This window comes from Channa argus, chromosome 22 (assembly GCF_033026475.1).
Source record: "Channa argus isolate prfri chromosome 22, Channa argus male v1.0, whole genome shotgun sequence".
NCBI lineage: Eukaryota > Metazoa > Chordata > Actinopteri > Anabantiformes > Channidae > Channa > Channa argus.
In genome coordinates, this window is record NC_090218.1 from 13,040,514 (window position 1) to 13,054,004 (window position 13,491).

Here is a 13,491-nt window from a genome sequence, read left to right on the forward strand (position 1 = left end):
AGACTTTCAACAATAGTTGTAGAAGCAGGCTTGCTGGTGTCCAATGGTATAAAAAGGTTAGAAGAGGGTTAAAAGAGATCTTTGTATGACAAACACTGAATATTTCCAATTTTCTCAATTTCCAATTGAGAGGATAAACAAGTAATTCCACAGAACAATATTCACAAATCAATTCCACAGAATATTAAACAAACCATCTACCTCCACAGCTACACACTCAACCTTCCACAACTCACTTGTTGCTCTACTCCACTACCATGTAGTTCACTTCCCTCCATTAGCTCCAATGTAGAAATGTAAATAAGTGTTGGTAACAGGTCCACCTGATTTATTTTTCAGAACGTGGCTCTGTATCTTCAGTAGAGTTATTTTAAAGCTTATCAGAAGCAAGAAAAACCACAGGCACTTTCTTTAAGCCTCTTTAAAGTAGCTGAATTAGTTTTTAGCAGCTCTTTTTTATAATGTACCTAAAAATGCATGGCCAACTGTCACTGGTTCAACTTTAAAATATGAAGATTCATAAAACCAGGGCTTATGTTCAAGTGTCCAAGTGGAGGTGAATATTTTACACAGATGCTGTGACTTTAACATTTTTTAAATCCCGATGAAAACACATGAACTGTTTTTATCTTCACATTGTTGTCATCGTTGTTGTTGTTTCCAGTACAAAGACCAAGAAAAGAAAAAAGTACAGTACGCGTCTTTAAGGTTTGTGTCCATTTCCTGTCATTCATAGTATTAAAGTGACTAAAAGCCAAAGGGCCAGAACAATAGCAAAGGCTGTAAAATGTTAATTTTTACTATCCAGCAGCACTAAATGTGTTGCTGATTCTAAACAGCAGATCAAGGCCCGAAATATTTCATTTACTCAAATTAAAGACAAAAGGGGCGGCTGTAGCTCAGTTGGTAAAGGCAGTCGTCCATGGACCACAGGGCGAGTGGCTTGATCCCCGGCCCTGGCTATATGTCGAAGTGTCCCTGGGCAAGACACTGAACCCTAACAGCCCTTTCCCCTCCCCAGCCGTGCCGTGCCGGTCCAAGCCCGGTAGAAATTGGGGAGGGTTGTAAAAACTGCCAAATCAACATGCGGACAATGATCCACTGTGGCGACCCTGAACTCACAGGATAAGCCGAAAGGACAAAAACAAAAACAAAAAAACTCAAATTAAACACAAAAAGCAGCACATTTCCACATTTGAGAAACTTAAACTAATATGTGCTCACTGTAGTTGGAAACGCTATTTGTACACTGAAACATACACATTTAGATATTTGACCAACTAAAAGAATAAACCACACATCAGTATGAAACCTCATGTCATTCATGTCGAAACTGTTGAAAAAAGGCTGACAGAGCAGCAGAGAACCAGCAGGTGGTGCTAAAGTCCAATCCGGTTGTCTCCAATCTGCTGAACCCCACCTCACCTGCAGTATCTAGAAATACCTGCTGCTCAGTGGTTTCCCATCATAGTACAAGTATACTTGGACATCACTGCAGTTCCCAGAGAAATAGTCACATCTATCTGACACCCAAAGTTACTGATTACTTTTTAAATTCGACGTCATGTTGAAACGACACTAAAGACTGAAACAGTGAGAGCTGGTCAGAGCAGCACCTCACAGTTCACTGCCCCTGCTGTGGGACAACTGGTGTTTTGGGCAAAAGCTCTAATATATTCAGAGGCCTTCACATTTTGCACATGGTCGAGTTGTAAATGGACAAAACTATTTTTTTCCATCCCTCTCTACTCCATGACCCACAGCATAAACACCTCTGCAGAGAAAAATCGGGATCTCTGTTCGAGGGGTCATTGCACTGCTCTGCTTGTCCAGTCTCCTCTGTGTTATACGCTGAAGCTTTTGGTAACTCTGAGCTTTCAGTGAACGATGGAAACCCTGATGTTTCAATATTTGATCACAGCTGGTGCATGGGCTGGGGTTTGAACAGTGAGACTTCTGCATTCTGCATCTCCTGATGCTTTACCCACTGATCCACTAGGCCAACATTTAATACTTCTGACAGACCTGCAGATCCATAATACTGTAGGTTTTCTGAATTTGGTAAAGATTTCATCTGAACTTGTGCTTTGGAGTTGAATATTATTTTGAGTATTGCTTGTTTTTGGTGCCTAAATTCAGTGTGTAACAACACTGAAGGAGTTGGTGTTTTAAAGTAACCGAACAGGACGTGTCCTGGAGTGTGATTAACCGACAGCACAACAGATCACATCCCTTTGCAGAAATCTGCAATACAATTAGCTTTGGTTTTGTACAGTGTCCGTGTTGATTATGAACATAGATGGAAACTGCAAATATGTTGATCCTGAACATAACAATCAAACACTCCCACAGGTTTTTCTATTCTGATCTTGCAGAAAAACATGCAGCTTTGATGACTGAAGCATTTTCTAATGTTATTTTTCTCACACAGAACTTAGTTAATGTTAGAGGAAGACGGCGGCCTGCTTCAATGCAGAAAAAAAGCCGACTCTGCAAACAAAGGCTGCTGTAGTATGTGTTTTATACAACAGGTCTCCACAGACTCAGGCAAATGTAAAAATGCAAACTATAAAGTTGATCATGTGTTTCACTAATGCAGTGAAGAACTGTTTCAATAATAGTTTTTTAACAGGGAAAACATTTTTTACCTTTTCTATAAGATGTTTAAGATTTTCTGTGCATGTGGGAGGATCTTCACTTCCGAAAAGAAAAGCCAGAGAGAGCAGGTTAATCCATGAACTCACCTGTTGTTTCATTTTGCACAGCTAAAAACGTGTGATGACCATGTAGCTGTAGCTATGTCATGTTTTTACAAGATCACATTTGAATTTTTCATCATGCAAATAGAAACAGTTAAACGTTTTGTCGACTCTCTGAGACACAAACAGTGACTTTGAGATTTTGATTGGGACAAGATGTGGCTTCTCACGGAATAAAAGTTCAGAGATACTTGTGAAACTTCTGTCACCTCTACATGTTCCTTTCATACAGATCCTGATGGGCCTCATTGTTTCTTGTTGTAAAGTCTTTCTTGTTTTCAGTGTTGCCTGCTCTGAGCTCAGGGGCCTGCTCTTCATCCTAATGGTGGACAATTGTCATCACTTTGGGTTCCACTTGCCACAGTAATGAGTGTTATTAATGAGCTCCACTGTGAGCTGCCTGCTAACTAAACACTTACCAACACTTTCTGATGATAATTAGTCCTCGGGGAGTCATAGATGCTTTTCAGAGCTCAGAGCATCCCACTGATAACAGGAGGTGCTAATGAAAGCTTCTCGTGGTGTCTGCAGGGACTCACCTCACTGTGCTGATTACAAGCTGCAGTACACAACATGTTATTGTTGAAATTGGCTGATCCCTGAACAATTGCAAAGAACTCGGATCTTCCCCTAGTGCCATCACTTGGCAAAATAAGACTTATCCAATGAAATTTTCCTGAGCAGACAAAACTTTGGCTTTACATTACATCATTGTGGTTTTAACCCATGACCCAGACTGCATCAAACAGAAAAAAGCTAGAAACAGACCAATCTGAAAAATCAAGTAAGGCTGGTGAAAAAAGTCTAAAATTACGGTTTACAGGGGGTTTTGTCCTGTACCCACAGTCAGATTAAGGAGCAATCAGGACAAGTCCTACAAATGTTCCCTTTGCAATCAGGCATAAACATCAGTCTTTGTTGGACAAACATAAAATAAATCAGCAGCACAAAAAGTGTAAAGATGGAGACAAAAGGCTGGACTGCAGCTTGGAGTCCATGCCCACCTGGGAACCACTGTGCAACTTCTAATTCTATTAACCTGCTGGTCACTGAGTCACCTGGGAACTCTGAGGCCTCCAGGACACTAATTACAGCCCAGTAATAAGATATGTCTGCTAGAACCACTTTATCACCAGCTAGGAGCCGCCATGCTCCTGTTTAGAGAAACAGAAAAGCATTAATAAAAATATCATCACCTTTACGTAAAACTTTTCGTGTTTCATCTTTGGTAAAAGGGTTGTTTCTGTGTTATTTTTAAAAACTATAACTAAATTACTGAGGGTTTGAAACACTTACCCTGTGATTAATGGACAACCTGTCAGAGACACAAGTGGCCTCACTCAAATGTTTGGTGGTGGCTCTGCAAATGCCCAGATTATGTCTAATGCCAGCGTTATGGGTTAGAGCTAAAATCATTGCCTAAACGTTGAATGAGCTTCATGTCCACAACTCTGCCCTCCAGCCTTCCACTACAGAATGGACACAGGACAAAGTGCCCAATATGGACAGAACAACTATTAGAGATTATTAGACAGATTTACAGCCACAGTCCCTTTATCTGATTAAACTGACACAAACATATATCCACCTGGTTTCTCTACAGACATATTCATAGTTGGAGTCACAGGTTGTATTTGTACATTTCTTCGCTGATAGTCCTGGTGATCAGAAGCCAGGAAGCCAGAAAACAAAGAACTAAAGGAGTGTGGGAAGCTGAAAGCCAGCGATGGTGAAGTCATATTTACATTACATTTGTCATGGCTCAGACCACACTGATGGAAATATAATTTAAAAATGTTTGCCTATAATTTTTCCCAACAATATTTGACTCCTTTCTGTAGGATGACTCACAAGAATGAAACAGCTATGTTAAGCCCAGTGGCCACACCTTTAATCATTTAATTACATTTACCTGAAAGCCTTTTATTATCATCTTTGACAGTATTTAAATTCAAGCCCTCAAATACTCCCACACTAATGTCCTCTAGCTGACTCATTCCCCTGGGTTTTCTGAGGCACCATGAGAAACGTTTTTTATACTTGACATTCAAAACCTCTCAGTCCCTGAGCCACAGTTCCTCATTGGCTGAGCTGCTGCTCTGTAGGAAATAAACCTTTGTTCGCACTGTTGAGTTTACATGAATACATTCTTTCATTTAACGGACCTTATTAAATTCCCATATCATAACCATATCGTATCTGTGATGCTGAGGGATGTCAAGGTTGAAGGTGATGGAGTCTTTTAAAGATGTGGAAATGCCCGACAATAATTGAAAGAGACAGTAAAATAACTATAAATGTTTACATATTTCTTCAAACAATGTGCACCTTCTCTCGTGTTGCACCATATTGCATAATGCTATTTAGCTACGGCTGAGTAATCTTAGCTAGCTGGCAGGCTAATTTAAGTTAAACTGGACGTTAGCTTCCTCCTAGCTCCTGTAACATGCTCATTTGAGATGATCACTTGTATTGTTGTAATTCAGGTCCTTAAAATGTAATGTTAATTGTGAGGGATAAAATGGACAATGAAAGAAAGAACTTAGACAAGCCCCAAGTTTGCAGATCTGGATTCAGTCACAGGCCATCAGATGAAGGACTAAGAATAATTAACTTCATGGGAGGTGGGTCTGTTGTGTCAGACTTGTTTTTATGTGCCTTGTCAATTTCTCTATTATTATTATTGTATTTTAGGTCTCGTTAGTGCATTATTATTACTGTTTTGACTGGTTTTATTGTTAATTGCCTTTGCTTGATACACCTTTTAATCAACTTTCAATCATCTGTAAAGAACCTAAACCTGCATTAATCTGTAAGAAAGGTGCTATATAAATAAAGTTTTGATTTGCTTTGATCTTTAACATTTTAAATCACCCTCAGGTGGGTGTGTGCAATGATGTTATAGGTTTATAGCCAGTGTGTTGTTTTGTTTCTTATTTTTATCGTGAAGCAGCTTGTGTTCCAGCACTGAGTCCAAGGCATCTTGTCCCTAAGGGCACAAAGTATATTCTACACTATTTCATTCTACTTTTTTTTCTTTTTCTGTTTCCAGCTAACCCCAGTTCACCAAGCACTAATGAAGTACAATTCCTAAAATGGCAATTGTGAAATATAGGATGGTGGGACAGATGTTACAAAGCACTTTTTAAAATCAACATAATATTTAATGCATGTACAGCTACTACAAATGTTCTTTTATCATCAGAAGTAACAAAAATGTTCAAAGTATATAAATAAAATAAATTAAAACAAATTCTTTTAGTATAAAAGTTTGCACCACCTCTTGATAAATAAATTAAACTAATTTAATTTCTGATGAAGGAACATTTGTTCTAGTTAAATGTGCATTAAGTATTTTGCTAATGAAAAAAAAAGATCACTTTTACTCTTTTAGCCTTTTCAAAATAAGGGGATGCTCCTTCCTTTGAACCCAAACTGGAGGTTCAAGCACAACCACAGGATCCAGATCAGAGACAGAGACAGAGCTTGATGAGAACCAGACAGGCAGGTACAAGGACAGTTATGGGTGAGAGTGTGGGTGTTGCTACAAATATCTGGGTGGTGCAGGTGTCTGTGCATGTTCATGTCTATGAATATAGTAATGTGACAAATGCACGTTTCAGTTGGTGATGTAATCAGTTAATTCAGTGAAAAGCACAGGACTTTAAAACAAACTCAAGTCATGTCCCATTTAAAATTGTCACTCAATGGTTCAAGTTTAACTTTGTTTTAACCCACTAATCAATCTCTCCAAAAGCCTAATTAACTAGTTTTTGCCAAAAATGTTACTAGTAATTATTGTAATGGCCACGTACATCAACATCAACATGTGAGTTATTATCCACATTTCTAATCAGCTGTCACTGACACTAATTTAATAGGTGCTTACTCAGAAACTTGCTATTGTGCAGGCGTCTGCCTTTAGTCAGTCAGTGGGGAAACACACGACAAACCAAACCACTGTCTATAACTTCTTACACTGTTTATGATGTAGGAAGCATTTCTCTTTCTGGAGCAGAGTAAAATAACTTATCTAGGAAAATCATCAACTGGTCTCACACCAGTTTCTACTTTTCCCTCCACAACGATAAGCGTTGCAGGTCCAGAGGCAGCGAAGTTTCCCCAAATCATGGTGCTCCATCGTACTTCATTGTTGGATGATGGTTCTCTTTTCAAGACATATAGTACATTGTGCAGTGTTCTTGCCAATAAAATGGACCTTTGTTTAATCTGACCCCAAGACATTTTTCCAGTAGGGTCACTGAGGTGGTCTTTGGCAAACATCTGACCTGCTGCATTGTTGATTTTTGGAGATGATCCTCTATGATCCTTTGAAGTTGGCACCGTGGATGGCAGCCTTGGTGTTTTGGTACATTCTAGCTTGTGTTGTTTGGTGTTTTATTTATTTGTCTGGTGGCTCTTACTCCAGGAAAGAGCTGATGAACATCAGTGATACTATCCCTGTGGCCTTATTTCTGATTTTTTCTGGCTATTTTGATCAAGGAGGTGCGTAATAAAGTGAAGCCCCACAGAAGAGGTAAATGCTCAGGTGTGCTAATGTGTCTCTGCTGGTTAAGGATTATGCACTGCCTAGAATATTCCCCTCTAACGTGCTGGTTGAGCTGAACATGATGCTGAACAAAAACAGAGACTTTTCTATGTTCTGTGTTCTGAGCTTCATGGAAATGTGCCTGTGTGGTCTTATACCGGAGACTGTGCTACAGCTGAGTGGAATCCAACTTTACAGAGCAGGGCCAGTCTGACCACATCATGGTGCACCTGATTCCAGCATACAAGCAGAAATTAAGTCTGCAAACCTGCTGTGATGACGTCAAAGAAGTGGCACCATTGAGGCTGTGGGGAAACTTCAGGAGTGTTTGGACTGTACAAACTGCGATGTTTTTAGGTCTGTCACTGACAGTCTCGATGAGTACACGGACACTGTGACGTCCTACATTAAGTTCTGTGAGGACAGTGTCTGTCCATCACGGACAGGGCGAGACATTCAGAGGGGCAGACAAATACAAATACAGAGAGGCTAAGTACAGATTTATCAGGGAGGTGAGCCGAGCTAAATCAGTGCATGGTCAGAGAATGGAACAGCAATTCTCAGCCAACGACTCTGTGTCTGTCTGGAAAGGGCTGAAGGCAACAACTAACTATCAATTCAACTTTATTTATTTATTTAGTTATTTGGTTATTTTATTTATTTACTGTTTGTGGAGTTCAACTCTGGCTTGAATATAATCCTTCCAGCTCTGCTCTGATTCCATGTGCAGGTGGATCACCGACTTCCTGACAAAGAGACAGCAGTTGGTAAGGTTGGTAAGGTTTCCACCACCTGCATGGATCTGCTCTGTTATTCTCCCTGCATACCAACAGCTCCACATCTGGAGATCAGGCTGTTGAACTTGTGAAGTTCACAGATGACGCCACCCACATCAGCCTCATCTCTGATGGAGATGAGTTTACCTACAGGAGTGAGGTTGACCATCTGGTGCCATTGTGCAGCATGAACATCACCCAGAAGCTCATGTGGGAGCAGAACATCAGCTCTCTCACCAAGAAGGTTCAGCAGAGGCTTTACTTCTTGCAGCAGCTGAAGAAGTTTCACCACCCTGGGTGAACTTCTACACTTTTGTCTTTGTCTTGTCTCTTGATAGTCTCTATGGCCACCAAACTGATACCTTGATGTCACATTGTGTTCCCAGGTGGAAAGAAGCTCTACAAAACTGAGACAGGAGTTGTGGTCTTGTGGCATAAAGTGGAATGGTGAGTTTTTGGTGACATTGACATGAGAACATTAGAAGAGAAATAAAAGGTAATTTAAACTTAAATGCTGTAATATCTATATTGTCTTTTAAAGGTGTCTAACTTAAAACAACTTTCTCTTTTATTAACTTTTCAAATTGTTGCTTTATAGACATGTATACGTGAGTTAAAACAGGCCTGATTGCATCTACGAATCAGCATTTGTATTTTGTTTCTTCTGCTCCAGGTACATGGAAAACTACACATTGAACAGCTTTACCCTTCAGCTGGAGGGGTTGAACATCTCAGAGGATTCCCTGTACCCCATCTTTTTCTTATTCTTTTTCTTCTACCTATTTATTCTGTTAGTCAATGCAGGCATGATGGTACTGATTTTAATTGACAAAAGCCTCCACCAGCCTATGTATCTCCTTTTTTTCAATCTTCCATTCAATAACATTCTAGGACAATCTATCTGGGTGCCACGTTTGCTCATAGACATGTTGCGGCCTCCTTCTGAGCGTCTTATTAATTATTATGAGTGTGTTGTCCAGGCTTTCATTACACACATGTCTGGCACTGCTGCACACACTGTGCTCATGATTATGGCCTTTGACAGATATGTGGCCATCTGTAATCCCCTGCACTATGCTATTATAATGACCAACAAAATGGTGATCAAGCTGACGGTTTCGGCCTGGGGAGTGGCCTTTGTGTTGGTCGGAATACTGCTTGGTCTGACAGTACGACTGAAACGATGCAGGACCCTGATCTCAAATTCTCACTGTGACAACGCATCACTGTTTAAGCTCTCGTGTGAGGATGTGTTTATTAATAATGTGTATGGCATTGCCTTTACTGTGTTCCTGTTCACAGCGTCTGTGGGCACCATGGTTCTTACCTACACTAAAATTACAGTAGTGTGTCTGACCAGTAAAAACAAGTCTTTAAACAGTAAAGCTTTAAAGACCTGCAGCACTCATCTCTTTGTATATCTGATTATGTTCTTAAGTGGACTGCTCATCGTTGTGTTGCATCGCTTTCCTCAGTACTCAGACTACAGAAAACTTTCTGAAATTGTGGGTCATATTATCCCTGGCAGTCTTAACCCCATCATTTATGGTGTGCAGTCCAGAGAAATTAGGAAATTTATGTCAACGTTGTTCCAGTCCAGAAAAATTTGACCACAATTCTACTGAAAATACAAATGTTTTTTAACTGTATATGATCTGTTTTTGCTGCTTTTAAATATTTGAGCTTCTCTGTCTCTGCACTTTTCAGAGTAACATCTTAAAACACCTGTTACTTATATAGTAGTCTACATGGATCAGATACTGTGTGAACTTATAAGTGGTTAATTTCTATCTAAGGTTCAAATCTTTACCTGGAGGTCTTGAGAAAGCTCCTTGAGACATAGCACATGCAATGGTGAAAGCTAAAATTTCCTGTAGATAGAAAAGTGCTGCACATCCAAAAACACTAAAGTGAGATGACAACTATTAAAGTAATGTTTTTAGTCAGCAGATGATGTGGCCAGCAGATCAGCAACGCACCTGAGCCACCCACCTGACTGCGTATGTCCTGTTGATATCATTGTAATTTTCTACCATTTTATGAATTGGCAGCAAACAGGAAAATAAAGGCTGCTAAAAATAAAAATAAAAATAAAAAAATAAAGAGATTTAGATTAAAATGAAATGAAATGACTCACTTTTGATAAAATGATAATGTTTTTTTTAATGATAAAAATAAAATCTTTAGTACTGATGTGTCTATACCAGTGATAGTCCCCCATGTCAGGGCACTAAAATGTTAAGGACACAATAAAGTAATTAAAAATAAGTCATGTCTGTTCCTTTGCATGCACTGACTTCTTGCCACAATCTCCCAGGCCTTGAAATTCAGCTTTAACACTATAATCAACTTATGAAGTTTAACTTGCTTCAGGAATTGATCCATTACTCTGCATTAACCCTAATTAATAAAAATAATATACATTTAGATAGTACTGATATCATTCATCATCAGAAATAACAAAAATGGTAAAGGGATGCACGAGTTATAGTACAATAATTAAAATTATATCTGGGGAAAAGTTTGCATTGTTTTTGATAGATTAATTAAAAATGAACTTTTGATGAAATTGGGCCAACCCACCCACCTAACCCTAACCCATATGCATTAAAAATAATGTTGATAGAAAAAGAAATCTCTGTTTTAGTCTTTTTAACATTTTCATACCAGGTGGTGCTAACTTCTGCACCCAACTGTAAGTAGTGGACGTCCATTAATTACTCTTGGGACTAAGTTGTTAACTTTTTTATCTCATCATTATTTTGATCATTTCAATCAATTCCTTGTATTGAATTTGTAATAATTAAAGTTTAAACAATTTGGATTTGTTGTACTGTTTTAGTCTTCAATAGCACTGATTGGTAAACTGTATGTTCATCATGATCACAATATGAAATGATGCCATACGTCCGGCCCCGTTTTTGAAATATGGGAACCACCATCGAAGTTTGCCAGTCAACAGGCAGTGTCCCCTTCCACCATGTGAAAGAGAAGACACTTATAAACAATGTGGCCCAATGTCAAAGTCCCACAATGTCTAGAGCCTTTGGCATCTCATGGCCAATCTCATCAACACCTGGCACATTGCCACTGAGGAGCTTCTTTACCATCTAAGGGATTTCTGCCAGAGATATGAGTGAGCCTTAGCCCGAGTCTTTAGACTCTTCCTCCTCCTCAGAGGACATCTTTGTTCAGTTCAGGTGTTCCTCAAAGTGTTCCTTCCACCAACCAACGAACATTACTTCTTCTTTGGTTGTTTTTGGACTTACTGAAGGCAGCGCGTGAGGCAGGGTTAAGAAAGTATCACCACAGAGCAGCTCGGGGCCACCAACTGGTCGGCTATTCTTCGGCCAAACCCATCTGCATTGAACTTACCAGTCAAATTTCCTTCATTACTTCTGTCACTTTCAAATACTATGACATGTTTACATTACCTGCCAATTTAATGTGCTAATTTTGCACTATGGTTAACATCACACACCTCATTCCGTTGCTCGATGCCAGCATTGTTCTTACCTAGACTAAAACAACAGTAGTGTGTCTTAACAATAAAAACAGGTCTTTGAACAGTAAAGCTTTAAAGACCTGCAGCACTCATCTCTTTGTATATCTGATTATGTCCGTATGTGGACTGCTCATTGTTTTCCTGCATCGATTCCCTCAGTGCTCAGACTACAGAAAACTATCCACTATCATGGGCCATATTATCCCTGGCAGCCTCAACCCCATTATTTATGGTGTGCAGTCCCAAGAAATAATAAGATTAATGTAGTTGCTTGTGCATATTTTGTTCCAAATCCTATATCATTGGAGCATCCTAACTGTCAGATCAAGAAATATGACATGTCTACTCCAGTCAATGTAGAAGCTCTATAAAAACAACGACGAATGAAGAAAAAGCACCACAACAAATTGCTTGCTTCTGAAATGTTCGCGATGGGAAAAGTTTCCATGCAAAGGACTGAACCAAAGAGCACTGCAGACGTGTAGTGACAGCTCTGCTCCAAGTGGAATTGTCAGGTTATCAACTATCCTCAGACTGAAGAAGCTACTTGAATGTGTGATCAAACATTTTTAACTTTGAAAGAATCTTAGTTGCCATAATGAAGGCTGCTGTTTGTAGACATCAGCTCACTGTAATACGTGAAGTTTTCCAGTCCAACATCCTTCACCTATAGCTGTAACTGCCTCTAGCTGTCAGAAGATCCAGACTTCCTGGCACACAGGAAGCAGCACGTGACCCTGGCTGTAGTCACATCCAACATTACAGCTTTTAGGTGGTGCAACACCAAAACAACCCGGAGCTGAATTAGCTCATCAACAGTGCAAAGAAGCACCACATACCAATCCCCTCACCATACATGACGGCTCAGGGTGTGCTGTAAAATCCTTCAGATTTTTAGGATCTTCTATCTTCCAAGACTCCATCCATCAACACAATCATCAGTTCAGATAATCCAACCTGCCTCAGGAACTGCTGTTCCAGTTCTACACCATAATCAGAATCCATCTACACATCCAGAACTGTCAGACTGTCAGTTTAAAAACCAAACATGATAAGAACAAAACCAAAGGACAGTTGGGAGTGCAGTAAAAAACCCGAGCAGGGACTGAGCAGAGAAAATCACTAGACCACTTCATCATGAGAACAATCACTTCCAACTTATTCCATTCAGGTAGGTGCTACAGAGCACAGTAAACCAAAACAATCAGACAAGAACATTCTCATACTGAAGGACATTACTGTAATGAACCTTCCCTTAGTGAGATGAAATGTGAGATCCCATGACAAACAAATGATGTTGAGTCAATATTGTGACTAGAATTGCTGGATGAAGTTTGATAAATTCCTGTTAGGCAGCAGCAGAAAGTTAGAGTTTATATTAAAGGTTCTCCCATCTGATTGAGTAATTGATTTGGCCTGTTTTCTCAGGGGGACATGAATTAGCCTTGGAGGTTAAAGCCAATAGTGATTGTTGTCTGAAGGATTTTTAAGAGGGAATTGTGTTTTTGAAATTACATTAATATCTAAAAAACTGTTATTACATGTTGGACAAGGTGAATGTCACTTAGTTTTTCTTCAAATCCTTATCAATGTCCAGCTGATTATGATCACTGATACACTTCAGCCGGTGAAGTGAAGTATTCTACCCTCCTTTGTTGACAGTCTCTATGGCCACCAACTCGATTCCATGATGTCACAGTGCACAATACATCTCCAGATGACAAAATCTCTTTTAAAACTGAGATAGAGGTTGTGGTCCTCTGGCAGTAGGTGGGGTGGTGAGTTTTTGGTCACTTGAAAACATGAGAAGAGAAGTAAGGTGTAATATCTACATACTACAAATTATTTAATCGTTGGACTGTTTCAAAAGGTATCGAAGTAAATTTTTCATTCTCTTTTTAT

At 39.5% G+C, this 13,491-nt stretch overlaps 1 protein-coding gene across 1 annotated transcript; it reads left to right on the plus strand.

The window, feature by feature from the left end:
• The first annotated feature begins 97 nt into the window (after nt 1-97).
• Nucleotides 98-10,786, plus strand: LOC137108279 (olfactory receptor 52K1-like). The gene is made up of 3 exons (XM_067492676.1): nt 98-8,381; nt 8,471-8,531; nt 8,758-10,786. Exon 3 carries the CDS (start codon nt 8,762-8,764, stop codon nt 9,692-9,694), a length of 933 nt encoding a protein of 310 aa, XP_067348777.1. The 5' UTR covers nt 98-8,381; nt 8,471-8,531; nt 8,758-8,761; the 3' UTR covers nt 9,695-10,786.
• Nucleotides 10,787-13,491: the final 2,705 nt, after the last annotated feature.

Excerpts from the sequence above, each read along its gene's own strand:
- LOC137108279 (XM_067492676.1), top strand. The coding sequence starts at position 8,762 with ATGGAAAACTACACATTGAACAGCTTTACCCTTCAGCTGGAGGGGTTG.